The sequence below is a fragment of the Condylura cristata genome, unplaced genomic scaffold, assembly GCF_000260355.1.
Source record: "Condylura cristata isolate star-nosed mole 26May11 unplaced genomic scaffold, ConCri1.0 scaffold00036, whole genome shotgun sequence".
Classification (NCBI taxonomy): domain Eukaryota; kingdom Metazoa; phylum Chordata; class Mammalia; order Eulipotyphla; family Talpidae; genus Condylura; species Condylura cristata.
In genome coordinates this window covers 11,874,872-11,892,900 of record NW_004567137.1, presented here as the reverse complement: position 1 = coordinate 11,892,900, position 18,029 = coordinate 11,874,872, and the positions used below count along the sequence as shown (strand labels likewise).

The 18,029-nt window shown below is 42.6% G+C and overlaps 1 protein-coding gene across 1 annotated transcript in view; it reads right to left on the bottom strand.

Annotated features, from left to right (window-relative positions):
* GUCY2C (guanylate cyclase 2C) overlaps nucleotides 1-18,029 on the bottom strand; it is a 50,227-nt gene that overhangs the window by 18,285 nt on the left and 13,913 nt on the right. The window contains exons 9-17 of the mRNA XM_004693256.1: nucleotides 15,634-15,719; nucleotides 12,981-13,092; nucleotides 9,930-10,011; nucleotides 8,847-8,952; nucleotides 6,952-7,014; nucleotides 6,353-6,424; nucleotides 5,506-5,610; nucleotides 3,173-3,259; nucleotides 1,812-1,944 (exon numbers count right to left, since the gene is read on the bottom strand). Coding sequence (XP_004693313.1) covers nucleotides 1,812-1,944; nucleotides 3,173-3,259; nucleotides 5,506-5,610; nucleotides 6,353-6,424; nucleotides 6,952-7,014; nucleotides 8,847-8,952; nucleotides 9,930-10,011; nucleotides 12,981-13,092; nucleotides 15,634-15,719 — 846 coding nt within the window. The remainder of the gene's footprint in view (nucleotides 1-1,811; nucleotides 1,945-3,172; nucleotides 3,260-5,505; nucleotides 5,611-6,352; nucleotides 6,425-6,951; nucleotides 7,015-8,846; nucleotides 8,953-9,929; nucleotides 10,012-12,980; nucleotides 13,093-15,633; nucleotides 15,720-18,029) is intronic.

Sequence of the window (18,029 nt, the reverse complement as noted above, 5' to 3'; positions counted from 1 at the left end):
GAGGCCTGGGGTTCACATGGGCCAGCAGAGGCCTGGGGTTCACATGGGCCAGCAGAGGCCTGGGGTTCACATGGGCCTCAGGAGGCGTCTGGGCTCATGCTGGCGCCAAGAAGCAGAAGGCACTCACTTGCCTGCCAAGCGGATGATGTCATGCCAAGGGTTTTTTGGGGATGACTGGGGCCCTAGTCCCCCAAACCTCAAGGTCTAACTGGAGTGGCCCCAGGTGTACAGGAAGTACCCAGTGACTGTTCGGGGGAATGAATGCAGTAGACTGTGAGAGGCTGGGGACACACAGCACGAAGCTCTGGAGGGCTGATAAATATAAAATGTGCTCACATATCTAATAGAAAATCCTGTATTCTGGTGTAATATTAAAATGTGATAAATCACGCTTTGTATTACGTAATGGCATTATAGGTGTTTAAATTTATCTTCTATATCTGTATTTACTTATATACACACGGAAGGAAAATAAAGGCAGCACGTTAAAACAAAGGGTGTCATGAAAGTTTCCAGATGTGGTCCACTGGCAGCCTCCAGTGGTCCACTGGCAGCCATTGCCCTCAGATGAGTTCTCTGGTTCCTGTAGTGCGAACAGCTCACTCGCTCTTTCCCACTGCCCTTCCTCACCCTCTGCCCCTGCCTAGCCCACGGCACAGCTCCTGAGCCCTGTGTATGGGCCTGTCTTATATAATAACCATGGGCAAAGAGTCGATTTTTCCTCTAACCCTTGTAAGTTTCCAAGGGTCACCAACCTCCTGGTAAGCTTTTAGGGATTTCTACCATCCACAGTTTCACTGACATGACCCATAGCTTTGTGTTGGAAGGAATAGTGTATATTTCTCATGAGGAATGTTTTTCTCATTTGCTTTTCTTTTTCTGTTGAATTTTTTTTATACATATAAGAACTGGGGTACAGACCAGAGATTTGGGGGTGAGAGGATTCAGCAGAGACAGAGTGGGGAGCAGAACAGACAGATCAATTGAAATCCACTGCTGAGGGGAGCAGTGGGAGAGAAAGGAGAGATCTGCTGCACCATGTGGGTCAGCTCCCTGGCTGCAGACAGCTTCATGGTGATGCACTTTAACCCTTTGTGCCACCAGTGAGGCTCTTATTTGCTTTTCAACCCACATGTCCAACCCTGTTTTGAGTTTCTGTCTTTCAAACCACATGACTTAGGGCTCATGAACAATTGATCTTTCAGACTTGTGGTCTTTGGAAAGCAAAATTACTTAGGCAAAAATTTCAGATAGCCAATAGCTAATCGGTATTACGTGATGTTCAGGAGGGCAGGATCTGACCTTTAATTCATCTAATTTCATATGGTGGGGAGTCATCCTTTTAAGGAAGGAGATTTGTTCTACTATGTGACCAACCAAACTTGGCACAACAAGCTTGGTTACACAAGGTCTTCCACAGGCATGGACTGAGTGCAAAGTTGTATTCTGCTTGCCATGACTGGAGAAATAGGGGCAGAAGATAATTTTGCTTTTATTAAGGCAAAATTAGCAGCCTGCAAAGTAAAGGAGGAGCCGAGTCTAGGGATTGAGTCTGGGGCATGGGGCAGCTAGATGGCTGAGGCTGTTTAACCTGAAGTATAAAGAGAACAGGTAATTGCTCAACATGAGAAGTCCCTTCCCCTTCACAAATTCCTTTTCTTGCTGCCACTGAGAAATTTGTGGCTCTTACCTCTGAGGCTTCAAGTGTTTCTTTTCAGATAAGTCCTACCATTTCCTGAGCGCTTTATGTGGGTAAGAGAGAAAATGGTCTAAGAAGTGGAAAAGCAGTACAACATTCATGCATTCCTGACCTTTTTTGTGAGGCAAGATGGAATTGCAGCCAAAATCTGTGATCTTCACCACCATCCGACTGTCTACCACACAATTGGTGGACTTGAGACGACCATGGACTTCTGTCTTGCTGGAGTGTAGATAGGACATGCCCTGTGGTTGTTCATAGGAAAACGAGGAGAAGAGGTGAGGAGAAACATAAGCTAGCAGCATGGTTTCCTAATAAATGCCAAGTCCCTGTTTATATACAGTTAGTGTAATTTTGAGACAGACCAGTAGCCTAGTCCCATGTGAGCCAGGCTGGCCAGCCCAGATCCAGCATGTTCTTCAGCTGCTTCAGTGTTTAAAAAAAATGAATGACCTCTGTTACTGTTTCACACACAGTTAGAGTCACACCCTCACACTTCAAAAGGACTGCACTTTCAAAATACTATGATGGTGCTAATATTTGCCTAAGTGCTGCATCTAGATGTGTTCAAGTCTCTCAGGTGACACAAAATGGTAGTTGTCTAAAGAGTCTGAGTAGTGGCTTTTAAAAGCTGCATATAATATGAAGCAAAGGTTAGCAAATCCTTTTTCTTTTGAAGTATTTCATTACCACCTGTCTGACCTGTGACCCTGAAGGTGAGCTCTCAGGTGCTCTGATGACTTCAGGTACAGGAATCACATGGCTATGCCTTTTTGAAGGGAAGGTCTAGGTTAGATTATTTCTTAAAATCTAGCCAGTTTCGTTCTATTTTGAAGGGGGAAGCCTCTTTTGGGGAGTAGCTTGGGGTCTTGCTTTTTGCCTGCTGTGCTTCTCTCTGGTGGCCAGATGTGTTATTACAGACACTGGTTTTCAATGTGTAATGAACCACAGGAGTGAAATGTGGCCCTCCCCCAAAATGGTATCTGTAGTGTTTTTTTCCCCAAAATTGTTCTGATCCTCTGTAGTTTTCAGCTTACCTAAGCTGAACCCACTCATACGATCAACTTTTCTTCAGATTTAAATGAGGTGTCCTTTACTGACACCCACTTCCTTTTTCTTATTGTGTCTGGGAGAAGCAAATTCACTCTTGTCTGGTGCAAGATCAATGCCTCTTTTTCATATTTGTTCTTATAAGGATATAGTCCTCTTCCCTGCAACTCTATGTGATTTTTATTCTCAGCAAAATTGAAAATGAGTCTTTAGCCTAATGCTGAAAGAATCTACTAATAAAACGCCACTGTCTAGTAAACACTGGGCTTTAGATAAACACAGGAATTGTTAGTGAAACCCTCACAGGTAGCCTATGACACAGGTGTACTTTTATCATTTTTCTGAGCAGAAAACCAGTGCTCGGAGAGGCTGATACCTTGCTGGGTTAGCTTCCTGTAAACGTCTTTAACATAGGTCTCTTACCTTAGCAATGTCATACAAGACAGAGATCTTAAACTCCCAGTCCATGAACGTTCCATCAGGGTAGGAAATTGTGTCATTCAAAACTTCCTGGATGGGGAGAAAAGGAACAGGAGAGGATGATCTGGGGCCAGGTGCGCCGTGTGGGACACTGTCATAGCAAACAGTGACCTTCAAATCAGGAGTCCTGGGATCAGGAGCCAAGAGGACTGCGTGGCCCTGGGGTGCAGAATGTGTGTTTCCTTCCTCTCCCACTTAAGCACGAAGTGTGGCTGCGCAGGAGAACCACATCCCAAATCCAGGACTTCCACCTTCAGGGACGAGCAGACACTCTTGCCGGGAGACGGGCCCCCGGCTGTGTCCTCAGAGTTACAGCGGGGCTTGTCAACAGGGAGCTGCTGTCAGCAAATCCTTTTGTGCACCTTGGCTTTGCTCACATTATCAGCTGGACCCTTTGGCTTCACAGCTATAAGCTTTTGAAGTCCTCTGTCAGCAAAACAGTTTGAGCATTCTTGTGTGATCTTTTAAAATTAGCAGTATTTTCTATGTGAGTGCTAGACCATACTGATTTATTTCATTTCAATGAGAGAAATTTTAGGTGCCAGTTGGCAACCTGGTCGGCGTCACATGGCCTTTTATCCCTACAACGGCCAGTCCACGCTGGACATGGTGTTTCTGGCTCCCTACCGTAAGCAGGACTTGTCCCCCGCCTGAGTGGCCTTGGACCCCTCCAGGATCCTTGTTATTGGCTGAGGACAGGCAGCACGTGTGGCATCGTGAATCTCAAAGGCACAGCTGAGCCCAGGCAAACTGCAGTCCCCCGCCTGGGATCAACTCTGCAACTTCTGCCTGTGGCAGAGTGCATCAGAACCTACTTTGGTGGGAAACAAAGAAGAACGCCTCTCCCTAGACTATGACCTTGGCTGAGAGCTCGCTACTGAACCAGCAGTGGCTCCTGAGAGAGCCGGGTTTTAACTAAGCTTATTTAATAAGTAGGTGTTCTTGGCACTCCCTGGTGGCACAATGGCTTAAAGCGCAGCTCCATAAGCCAGTCACAGCTGCTTCAGTGCAAGTTTCACCCCAGGCCTGGAGCTGACCCACATGACTCAGCAGACCTCTCTTGACCACCCGCTGCTCCCTTCAGCAGTGTGCTTCATCAGTCTGCCTGTTCTGCTCCCCACTCTGTCTCTGGTGAAGCCTCTTACCACCTCTGCACCTCTGGCCTGCACCCCAGTTCTGTATGCATAAATAAATAAAATCTTAAAAAAAAAAAAATAAGTAGCCATTCTTCACAGTAGAACTCCTACTGACAACTTCATAATAGTTTCTTGTTTGGGGAAATAAGCCAATAGGACCGTTAGTTTTAAGACAGCATCAGTAGTTTCCAAAGATGCATTCAAAGTAGTCTGCCATTCTTATCCACTGGCTGGACAGTGGTGGGCAGGCTGAGTTACAGAGAGTCAGAGTAGTGGACTCTCAATCACTCTTTCTCTTAGGACTCGGCATATGTATGTTGTTAGCTTGTTACAGCTTTTTCCTCTGATAATTTTTGTTCACTGCTGTACCTGCCTGGCACTTGATAGATGTTTCATCCGTATTTGTTACCTGAATCAGTGGCTCCACACAGGCTTACAAGCTGGGAAGCAGACAGTCCTTAGTCTGAGTAGGGAGAGGCTCTCTCTGTTTCCAGCAAAGTAGGTCTGATGGGCTCTATCTACCACAGGGGGGGCGCCGTGATAACCCCAGCCGGGGGACTGCAGTTTGCCTGGGCTCAGCTGCGCCTTTGAGAGTCACGATGCCACACGTGCTGCCTGTCCTCAGCCAATAACAAGGATCCTGGAGGGGTCCAAGGCCACTCAGGCGGGGGACAAGTCCTGCTTACGGTAGGGAGCCAGAAACACCATGTCCAGCGTGGACTGGCCGTTGTAGGGATAAAAGGCCATGTGACGCCGACCAGGTTGCCAACTGGCACCTAAAATTTCTCTCATTGAAATGAAATAAATCAGTATGGTCTAGCACTCACATAGAAAATACTGCTAATATTTAAAGATCTGAAATTGTTTTGCTAGAAAAGTGTTTATGATATTAGCATCAGTTTGAGTGATTATTTATAGCATTAGTCAAGATGCTCACATGGCTTGTGCTGCTTAAAGGTATAGCAGGACCAATGGACAAAGCCGGCAGGACTAGTTCTGGTATAGCAGATGGACCCACCGCCTTTCCCGGTAATTCTCTGGTATCCTTTCATTGAATGAACATCTTAAAACTGCCACACATAATTTTACCCCTCACACGGCTGGCCAGTGAGGAAACTGGAAATGGTCATGTTTCCTTACCCGGAGGGATCCTCTCTCACAGTACTCCACCACCCCAAAAATTGTCGAGTCCAGCTTCACTGTGCCGTAGAACTTGGTGAGGTTGTAATAGTCGATCTGAAGCAACTGAGAGGACATGTTTATTTACTAAGGCAGAATGTGCCAGAATAAACATGATTGCGCTAATAAAACACAGATATTTTAGATCTTTGGGAAGATGCATTGCTACCTCAGAACATCAGTTCCCTCTTCTGACCGCAAGCTCTATTGCATCATACTTGAGTCTTCCATTTTTAGCAAGGGATGGAATACAAATTTGGCCACTCCAAAACAATACCTTTCCCTAGAACAGGCTAGTAGATTTACAAAATGTTTTACACGGTCAGACTTCACTCTTCAAAAGCTCTTGCTAGGAGCATAAAGGACCAGGGGGTAAAAAAAATAATAATAATTAACAACTATATACCAGAGACACTTTTATGGGAGTGGAGCAGGGAATGGGATCAAAAATGGGGGAGGAGGAGTGCATGGGACTATGGTGATGGCACACACAGGGATAACAACTGAGATGGAAAAAGGCACAAAATGATGTAAAATTAAGTTATATATATAATATTATATACGTATTATCTAATTATAATTATGTTATTTTATATATATAATACATATAATATATACTATATATATATAGCTCTTGCTAGAATTTTCAATAAGCAGTCACCCATTTCTTGGTCTGAGTGTTTCCGAGTCAGCATCCCCAATAACTACCGTGATAACTGGGGTGCTACCTTACCACATTGGGAACCTCAGCACCTGGGGAACATGGAATCAATCTCTTTACTAAGAGTTTCCAGCAAGCAACACATACCTTGTTCAGCTCTATCTTCTGTTTTTCAGTGAAGTTGCCATCGTTGTGTTTGAGGTCCTTCAGAATCACTCGCTGCAAAGGCAATGGGTTGAGGAGAGAGTGCACAGAGGAACACTGCCTGCACGCGGTGAGAGCCGGCCTGTGCGTGTCTTCCCACTACACTAACTTCCCGGGGGAAGAGGCAGTCTTTCATTGGTCCTGAAGCACGGTGGGCTCTGGCCTGATGCTTTCTTTAAGTTGACTCAGTGAGCAGAAAGGAGAGAAAGGGAAGACGGTAGGATGGTGGGAAGACTCCCATATGAAATTCTCATATTCCCACTGCAGAGCCAAAATACTAGGGTTGCCAGACTGCTCTGAACCTCTTTTACGTTTCCCTTTCCTTCCTTTTCCACTCTTCCTAAAAATGTTTTATCTGTCCTTTAATTTGTCCAGGACTGTGAGTTTCTGATGCAGAGCCCTGCCCACCCCAGAACAACCCTCTGAAGCCCACTGTCCCCAGCCCCTGGGGACATGGCCTCCGCTCCCTCCCCCACACAGTCCACATCAGGAGCTGGAACACCGCTGAGGGAAAGCCAGGGAGCAGGGGAGACCACAGTCACCTTTTTGTCATACTTGCACTGTCGGAGTCGCTGAATTGTATCTCGTCTCTTGTCATCATCGATCTGGTCAAAGGAAAGACTGATGGAGCAGAAACCACCTCTGGCCCAACCGACCCAGCCCACCGAGGTTGAGAGGTTCAAGCAGGTGTCTGTACCTGCCCTCTCCAGGTAACTGCCTTCCTTGTGGGTAAGAGCGCTCAGGCTTAACACTGTTTTCCGCTCTTCCTCTTCTGGGCTCCGCTTTTCTACCTTTCTGCTAGTGAACTGCCTCAGCTGGGGCCTTTCTCCACTCCCTCCTTGCCCAGCCCCTTTTTATGGAGAATCGCTGCCTGTAGACACAGACAGGCTCATGGGAGCTTGCTGTGCACCTGAGCTGCTCACCTGCCTGCAGCCCAGTAGCCGTGAAGGCGAGGCATCAGGCCTGGGGCTGGTGGACAGCCACCCTATCAGCTCTGGTTCAGCCTACAGCTGCCAGTGCATCTGATCTGCCCAAAGGAACTGCTAATATGGATTTTTTCCATGCCAGTTTAAGAGTTTATGGGTTGGCAGTTAATTTTAAAAGATGTTAAACATTCATTGAATCTCTCTTTAAAGCCCCTATCCCTGATGGCTAGATTTAATCTGTTAAACTTTTGATGTAAAGATTTAAAAAAAAGCTGAGAATGCTTGCATCTTCCAATTTGGTTCTCATCAAAACCAGTTGTGTATTGTAATATTCGTTAATATTTACACTTTGAGAAGGCGCCCATCCAGTTTTGTCCAGGAGGGGGCAGCACTCACTCCAGCTAAAGGCCCCGCTGGCCTTTCTGGGCTCTGTTAGGTTAATAAAATCTCCCTTGAGAAGTCCAATGGTGTCATGTGAATTGACAAAAGATGGATTTCATCTTGACACTTGCTGAGAGAGATGGGCTTGGCGAAGGGTAGTTGTCGGTGTGAGATTCAGAAGGCAGCAGAAGGGCCAGTTTAGAAGGTGGAGCACTGGGGAGAACCAGAGACTTGGATGTCTGCACAGCGCCTATGATCGACTCGTGCTGCCCTGGCACTTGATTTGAGGCAGGGAGGCACCTCAAGTCACACCATCCAATTGGTGTGGCCCTGCCCTGAGGGGTCCTACTAATTCTTCCCAGGGAAAGTCTGCATCTTCTCCTCCTCTTGTCATATTTTGGTATAAAGACTCATGAGAATGGGATGGAGGGAGGGCGTTGGGATTTTCAGCTTCACACTTCGACTGGGTAGAAACCACGGCTTCACTCCTGACATTCTAGCCCTGCTTCCTCCTCACAGGACTGGGGGAGGAGAAGGGGAAGGCATCTGGACACAGGCTGTGCAGAGTGTCAGCTGCTGGCAGAGGGTACCCCCACCAGGGTGTGCCAACTTGCCCAGTTCTTAACCCTTCAGCTCCTCTTTAGCAAAGCTGTGATTATAAAGCTCAACTCCAGCGCTCCTGGAGAGGAGGAGACAGGCAGGGTCTGTCTCTGACTGCGATGAATGGGACAGAGATGCTGCTGCTCTTTCCTGGTGGGGGAGGATGGGGCAAAGCCAGTAGGTTTCTTCAGCAACCAGCAAGATTGGCAAAAGGTGCCCAATACGGATGAAGGAGGAGCCAGGGTTCAGTGGCACTCAGCATAGCCCCCTTTCCTACAGTCCTCCCAGGACAGACCCACAATGTGGGCCTTTCTCTCCCCCGGTCAGATGCAGAGACACACTCAGGAGTCCATAAGAGCCGGTGGACAAACAAGCTGCCTTTGGGGCAACGTGTGTCCAGGAAGACAGGAGGCTGAGGATGAGCCTCCTGGGAAGACCTGGGAAACAGATGATTCCTTTCTAGAAATTTCCTTCGTGCTTCCAAGATCTGGCTGAGGGCTGGCAATCTTAACAGGTAAGGGGTGCCTTACCTTCAGGCTCACTTGGTTGGTCTCATTGGTCTCCAGAGGGAAGATATTTTCAGGAGGAATGTGGGACCATTTTTTCTGACGAAGTTCATTTTTTTTTTTATACTTCCTAAAAAAGAATAGAACCGATCAGCAGGTCTTGACTCGTCCTCAAATCATTCAGCTTCTGGGCATGGGGAGGAATCTCCCCTGATATTCTCGGGTAGTTACATGGTGGGAGAGGGTCAGCCCAACACTGAATCCAGGTTCTCTAAACTAGTGAGTGCCGGCCACCTGCAGACCCCATGAAGGTTCCTGATGCAACTTATAGCCTTTCTTTTTGTTTCACCTTCTCAGGTCCCTCACAATAACAAAGAATCGGAAGTGATGATATAGAAAGAAAGGGGAAAAAACGAGAGAAAATGCAAAACCAGTAACCCCAAAATCAAAAATCTCAAATTTCAACAACCAGGAAATCTACCAGACTCCTAAATAAGCTAGCTCTTCTTATGCATCTGTGCCTTTAAGAAAAGTTCTGAAGAATACAGGAAAACACAGAGAAAATGTTACATGTATTGCATTATTTTAAACATCAGGATTTGGGCCCTCCCTGGTGGTACAATGGGTTCAAGCTCAGCACTGTGAGGCTATAGGCAGCCAGTGCAACATGAGTTCTGAGTTTGATCCCCAGCCCTGGAGGTGACCCACATGGCACAGCAGACCTCTCCTGTCCCACCCGCTGCTCCCCTCAGCAGTGTATTTCAGTAAATCTGCCTGTTCTGTTCCCCACTTTGTCTCTGGTGAATCTTTTCACCCACCACACCTGTACCCCAGTTCTGTAAGCATAAATAAATCTTAAAAAAAAAAAAATAAGTCTAAGCCACACATCTGGCAAATCACAGAGCTTGGGTCTGAAGTGTCTCCAGAGCTCTCATCTGTCCATGACGAATACCCTGCCAGAGTCCTTGATGCAGATCTCAGCTGTGCCTAGGGTGTCTCCGTGACCTTAGGTCTGTCTAAGGGTGTCTTCATGACATACACCACAATCAGCAGACCCCAGCCTCCCGCCAGCCCTGCAAGAGGGGCACAGCAGGACAGAGATGGTACCTCAGCACCAGGAGTGCGATGAGCAGGAGCAGGATCACGAATCCTGTGAGGGTGAAGACGGCAATCATCAGGATCTGAGGGCCTGTGGCAGACAAGGCAGTGGGAGCTCATCAGTTAAAGCCTTCGGAAAGTATGCGAGAGGCCCCAGTTGTATATTGGAACTTGATTAAGGGAAAGGGGGGAGCACTTTTAAAAGTATTTATCTTTTATTAATCTCTTCACTGGAGATGTATGCCCCGTGCCCTTGAGTCCCTGAAGAAAACTAGAAAAACGTCCAGGGGAGGCCAGTAACCAAATTTGATTTAACAGAGGAAGAAACTCACACTGAGAGAAATGACTTGACTGAAATGAACACTACATTTATGCAGACTGGACATGTCACAGTTCTCTCACATTGCTGTGAGCCTTGCTCCTCTCTTCCCCTCTTCCCTCTGGCCACGGGAAACAGGTGTGAAGAATGGACCCTGTGTTTATAGCATGTATGATGTAGAAAGGTGTAGAAACAACCGCCTGGAAAAAAATCTTAGGAAAGGTGAAATTCCAGCTAAATATTGAGGTTGTTTGGGGGAATGACACAATTTAGTAAAAGGAAGTTGGATAAATAAGGACCAGGGGCATCAGGTTGCAAGACCAGGCTTTCAGGAAGTAGTCACTGAGGGAGTGGGAAAGGGATGGCAGTGGGGAGGGGAGATAAGGCAGAGGAAGTTGGTGAGGAGATGATGACACGGGTGCTGTATCAAGCCCAAAACTTGGTGCATCAGGTCAAGCAGAGCTACAGCAAGATACTGGCGATGTATGCCAGGATGAGGAACAGGAAGCAGAAGTGCATTGTCTGTGGTCAAGTGTTTGAAACTTTGCCTGGCATTGAGTGAATCCTAGTTGAATGACCAAAAAAGACAGCAATGAAGAAACCACTAGAAGAAATGCTGTGTTACTTAGCTGGCAATCTGCATACAATGAAAGACCAGGTATACTTTATTTGGATACTATTTAAAAGACTCAGTCATTTTCTCAAGTTTAAAGCTGGAAGTTTTAACTCTTAAGTTGTGAAAAATTGAATTTTCCAGTTAACTGAGGATAAAGTGAAATTTCCTAGGATGTAATGTCCCTGTCGTGTAGAATGTGTAGTATGTGAATACTTAGTATGATGTCTTTAGTAGAACTGTGCCAGAAATCACTTCTTGAAAAGTTTACAAAGAACAGACCTTCTATTCAATTACCAAAATATCTAAAAACTCCTAAATATAATAAAAACACAAGCCTAACTTTGTCACTGAGGGTTATAAGTAGGGAAGGACAGTAATTTTAACTCAATAAGTTGTAATGGGAAGAAGCAACAAGAATTGCAGAATCCTTGAGAAAAGATTTCAGAGATAAAGCCTGGCTTCAAACCTAAGAAGCTTGAAGATGGTTCTAGAGATAATTTTAAAAGCTTGTTAAAGAAAAGACAGCAACTTAAGAAAACATTAACAGCAAATCTGAAGTCAGCTCAGGGCTGCTTATCATTCAGAATCAGCCTCTAGGCTTTAGTAAACTGCTCTTAGTTATTGAATCAAAGCACAGGGTTCATTCAGAACCAAAATTGATTCATGGAGCCAAACACAGTTAACAGCTTTAACCCAAATGAGGCGCACTGAAAACCTGGCTGGTTTTTTTTTTTTTTTAAAGTTATATTAACCTTTCAGTCAGTATCTGTCTGGGGTAGTTCTAGTTTATCTTCTTTATGTTTTTTAAAAATGATAAATTATACAGTCATGAAAGTTTTGGAATATTACAACAAGTGTTAAAAAAAACAGAAACAGAAATATATTTGCCAGGATCCTACTACTCAGAGCCACCACTATTCACATTCTAACATATTTCTTTATAATCTTACATACATTTCTTACAATGTTCTCTACATTGTTTTACAAAGTTAGAATCTCATTACAGCAAAAGTTGTTTGCCTTGCTTAGTGAAATAAGCCAGAAAGAAAAGGAAAAATGCCAGAGGGGTTCAGTCATAGCAGGAGTATAACAGACCAGGCAAAAAAATAATAATGAACAGCTATAGAGCAGAGACATTTTGTGGGGGTGCAGTGGGGAATGGGATCAAAGACAGTGGGGGGAGGGAAATGCACTGGACTATGGTGATGCACATGGGTGATTTAGTGATGGGAAGCCCAGGAGGATTACAACTGAGATGCACAAAATGATGTAAAAATAAACTATTATATTATTTTTAAAATTTTTTTAAAAAGTCGTTTGCCTATTACATGTCCTAAGTTTTCCCAAGTCACTTATCTTTTTTTAAATTTATTTTTAATTGGTTGTAGTATCTCCACTTACAAACTTATCCTAATTCTTCAAGTCATTTTGTTAATGGTGTTTGTACTTTTGCAATTTGGGACTAAATATTTGTCCAAGTTTAAACTGTTTCTTCTAAAAAGATTAGTAATTGACTGACTTTAGTAACTTGGACTGACTTACTGTTCATTGTGACCAGTCTTGGCCAAGTCCTGCATGGACAGACTGTCCTGAGGCCTGCTGCCCAGCAGACTCATGTTGGCCCTGCCCACTAAGGGTGGTGTCACACAATTGCTCTACCTCCTTGCTACAGCCATCAAGCTGGGTCTTCCTCTTCAGTAAGTGGTAACCTTCACAACCCAAGTATATGTCCTCTGAAGGAGAGGGGGAGATGTGACGCCAAGTTCAGTTTGATGACATCAAGTGTTTGCTAAAATATAGATCCTTTGAGTCCAATTGCAGTTATCATAAATATAAGACTATATGACTGCGCTCACATTGTCAACTGTCAAATCTAACTTTCTAGAGAGTCATATCAAAAGGTAGTACAAGACATTGTAAGCACAGATAGAACTAAATTAATATAGGGATTATTTTCAGTTTTCATCAGAATTGTATTAGCATTCATTTTGCTAGGGGGAAAAACACATTTAAAAACCTGGCAAATCTAATTTAGGCAATAAACAAAAAACAAAACCCATAGGCTACTGCATAAATGATGCAATTTACTTTCCTTTCCAGAAACAATTCACTGAGGATATCTTACCCTGGCCTGGGATATCATTAGGAAGTTTCTGATTTTTCCAGATGAATGTTGGGTTTGTTTCCACCCAGAAAGTCATGTTTAGGTGTGTCGCATACTTTAAAAGAACTTCGTACTGTGTCAAAGCATGAAAAAGAAGGTAACAGAAAATGACATTTTAGAATGGCTTCTAATGCCCATTGACTGTCCCGCCCAACGATATTTGAGTCTCACAGTAGGTACCTGGGTGAGACAATTTAACTGTTAAGCGCTGTGGCGAGTTGGGTCCCCTGTACTAGCTCACAGCCTGAACATGAATTTAAGTTCCAGGTGGCTGACTAGTTTTCTGTCTTCTTTATATCACACTTGGCTAGAAGCTGCCTGACATGGATTTGTTAGGCCTTTAGAGAACTAGTTTGTCTCTCAATTATGACTGTTAAGACATAAGAGAAAGTAAATGTTTGTTTCAAGTCACAAAAGGAGTGAAATTCTCATGTCTTCCACAATTATTAAGTCACTATTGAAAATGGTTTCTTGAGAAAAATTCATTACAGTGAAAGTTCATTTTTATATATGTCAAGAGGTTCTGAAATGATGCTAAATTTTTTTTTTACATTATTTTTTTTTAACTGAGTTGTTCCTTTGAGTCAAACTGGTGAAATGATGCTTATCTTAAAGACAAGTCATATGGAGAACCCAGGAAGGCTGTGATTTAGTTGTTGTATGTTTGGAAGGCAATTTTCTTAGACATGTGTGCCAATTCAATGTATATTTTGTTAGTAAATACATCTCAGAGTGACTACAAGTTCTGTCAACATAACTTTCAAATCTCCTGCATGCCTTTTGCTTTAATGCACTTCCCTGTACATGATACTAAATTAGAGTTCTAAGATAAAAGGTTTCTTTTTCAAGTAATCTATCAAAAGGTATATTAATATATCCTTAAATCACTCTTGTATGTATTGAGTGAACTTTGCAAGAGACATCTGAAAAGTCACAATTCTAAATTTACTACCATCCCCTCAGAACATTCTAGATAGAAGTTTCACAATTTCAAAACTTTAGTATTGAGAGGATATTGAGGATAGGACATAATTTCCATATCTCAATGATGCACACCTAATGTTTATATGCTATAATGCAATGTTGCTTGATTACAGTGAGTGAATTTTAAAATGAAAAAAAAAAAAAAATAGTTCCTACTAAGGTAAGGAATAAAGATCTCTACCGGACATACTCAGTGTAGGATGACTTATCTACCGCCTTATGACTTGAAAATAAGTTCCTGATTTCCCCACATGTAGAAGGCATGTAGCATAACTGATGGCCTTAAAGAAATGTTCCCGGGCTCTCCCTGGTGGCGCAGCGGGTTAAAGCACAGCACTAAGAAGCTAAAGCCACTGCAGCATGAGTTCGATTCTGCCTGCCCCAGAGGTGGTCCACATGGTGTGGCAGACCTCTCCTGACCCACCCGCTGCTCCCCTCAGCAGTGTACTTTGTCGATCTGCCTGTTCTACTTTCCATTCTGTCTCTGGTGAATCCTCTCACCGCCCTGCACCTCTGGTCTGTACCCCAGTTCTGTATGTAGAAATAAATATTAAAAAAAAAAAAAAGTAATGTTCCTAGCACTCTGCCTTCAGAGACAGTGCACATTCTTCAGTGTGAAGAGTACCAGGAAGCTGCCCGTAGACCTCACCACGGGGCCTGACTCCCTGCAGGGAAGGCAAAGTGTCCTCAGGGGAGCCCTAACTCAGGGGAGGGTAGTTATCTCTCTAGTTCCTACACGTCAATCACACAGCGGTTTTATTTAAAGATATTCCCATGGAATATTGACCAAACTGTTATCATTTTTAAGGTTCAATGTAGTAACTGAGAATCATAGCTTACTTTTCTGAAATACTAAATTTGTTTTCTGACAATTCTGGGCATAATTTTCTCAAGCTGGTCATCTTTTTCTCCAGGTTTCCACATTTTCACTATAAATCTTTTATATAAAGCAAGGTCAAAATAAAGATGGACACTCAAATGTAGGGTGTAAGGGTGTCATGAAGTTCACACTGGAAAATCATGTGAAAAGATGACTTCTCTTAGATTTCTAGTCATGTCAGCACCTCCCCTCTTAAAGGAAAAAAATAAAACAACTTCCTATGACTATATGGCCAACGAGAACAGCATTTTCAGCTTGTCACTCATACAACCTTGGGTGCCAGATAAGAAGTTAAGCTTTGGGGACATGGAGAGAAATGAGACATACTCCATTTCTAAATAACCCACTGTGTGCATGAGGAGAAAGGATATAATGTGGATAAAGGCATAACACTGTAGGGTTGTTTGTATATTCCAGAGAGATTATAAGACTAATCATTTCATTGAAATTTTCTGTTGTGGAAATGAATAAATAATTCTTAGGGAGAACAATGATCCTCTCATTGCTATCCAAGTCTGTCTTTGTATCAATGTGTCCTGGGTCAGTATTTTTTATAAAGTGAAACAGAGTAGATATTCTGAATAAGAAGTTCTGTAGGCCAAAATCCTTGAAGAATACTGTTCCCAATGGGCCATGATTGTGAATCTAATATACACTATCTTCCAGGATCAAAGCTATTTCTGTCCTCCCAAGTAATCCCTCCTCATCCTGTCACTTCATCCCAAGCTCCTGATAAGGTGTTAGACATACTTTGTTGGAATCCACGTTGGTGTACAGCAGCGCCATGGTGTTATCAATATCCCCATGTTCATCCAAAGTCACAGGACCCACGTACCCTAGGGCAGAACCGGAAAGAGTCAGATACTGTTGCTGACCAGATAGCAAGAACAAGTAGAACTTAACCAAGTATATGAAAATGAGTTTAAATTACTCTATTTTACTGAAAAAAAATTTGATCTTAATGTTCTAATCAGGGGGCACAGGGATTGGTTCTTGACTCCAAGATTTCTGAAGGATAATTTTATGAGAGAAGTTATTTAGTTAGAAGGAAAATCATTTTTCATGGTATTTAAGGTAACAGTGTTATCAATTCCTCCCGATTGTTAGTGACAAGTTTTTCTAAGACTACTTACTAATTTAGAACACGTGAAGGTCACATGCAATCTTAGATTATAAGACCAAAATCCCTTTGTTAAATCACTTAGTGATATTATTAACAAAATTACTTAAGTTCTCTAAGCATCAGTTTTCTCATCTCTGAAATAAAAGTTATATAGGATGAACCTATGAAATGTCTAGTTAAAAAAATGAAGTATCAGCAATTTCACATGCTAAAATTTTGTGTTTACTAGGCTCTATGCTAAGTGATTATAGAAACTGATCACTTTATCCTTCCAGGACATGGATACTATTGTTATTTGCAATTTATTGATGAGAAAACAGATATTAAGTATCTTACTCTAAGTTGTACAGCGTAATTATGACATAAACTGTCTTCTGGTTCTAAGTCTATATTAATGGTCATTCAAACACTGGACTATCATCGTGAATGTGAGAAAATGAATTATGAACATAAGTAAGAGGAATATGGGGAAATGGCTAAAAAGCAGTCAGAAATCCGTGTTCTCATCTTCATCTTTCTTTCCAATGACTGGATAAAGATGTGGCATATATACACAATGGAGCACTATTCAGCAAACAAAAAAGACAAACTCTGCCATTTGCAACAACATGGATGGAGCTAGAAGGGATTATGCTTAGTACAATAAACTAGAAGGAAAAAGAAAAATATTGGAAAAATATATAGGGAAACCTAAAAAAGTGATGAGGGAGGGAAAGAAACCTAGCAGGCAGCTACAAATCAGAGACATTGAGCTGGGCAGGGAAAGGAGAGGAATCAAAATGGGCAGAAAAATCTCAAGAGACTATGATGATGATGATTCAGTGACTTGGTGGTGGGAATTTTATGGAGAAGAGAGAGCAGACATTGTACAAAAATGAAAAATGATGTGTATATGTATGTGTGTGTGTATGTGTATGTAAATATATTTTAAAAGCATTAAAAAAAAAAAAAGATGTCCTTTGGAATTCTGAAGTGTACTGAAGGTCTGTAACTTCCAGAACAAAATTTACATGGTAAATTGCGATTAAGTTTAGTCCATTTTGCCTCTAAGCACAGGGCCATGATCTCTCCCCTCAGTGCCTTGGCAGGCTGTTGCCACGTATTCCTCAGGCAGTCAGCACACAGTCTAAAGGAGTCAGGGTCAGCAGATAAGCACTATGTCCATAAATCATTTTGATTTAGTATTTTCATGTTCTTAGTATAGTTACCCAGGGATGGTGAAATTTCTGTACTTCTAAAGGAATGTTAATACTGTTTTCTACATGGATGAACTGGTTTACATTCCCAATAGAGTCCTAGTTTTTTGGTGAGAGTATGGAGAGATATTTATATATATAAATGTAAATAAAAACCAACATGACATATCACTTCTCACCTCTCAGGATGATTATTATGAAAAAGACAAGGAACAAGAATGCTGTTAAAGGTATAGAGGGGAAAAAAAAAAAACACCAAAAAACTAGGATCTATTGGGAATGTAAACCAGTTCATCCATGTAGAAAACAGTATTAATATTCCTTTAGAAGTACAGAAATTTCACCATCCCTGGGTAACTATACTAAGAACATGAAAATACTAAATCAAAATGATTTATGGAGCGCTAAGATCAATGTGGCATTATTTGCAAAAGCTAATATTAGGAAACAAACTAAATGCCCATCAAAGATGAAAAAAGTCATGGAACAAACACACGAATGGATAAAGAAATTGTGGAATCTATGTGCAGTGGAATACTACATAGCTGTGAAAAGAGATAAACTAATGCATTTGGGACCAAATGGATAAACCTTGAGGAGATTAAAGTGAAATAAGTTTAAAAAAATGGAAATACATATATCAGAAGGTTTCACTCATGTGTAGAACACAAATAACCAAAACACATTGGCACAATATATTAAGAATAAATATTGAACTCAGTAAAAAAAATATAGTGGTTACTAGAAGGAACAGGGAGGAAGGAAGGAGGGCTGGGATAGGAAAGCAGATGGGATACTGGTTGGGTGGTTTAATGAAGAGCAATTGT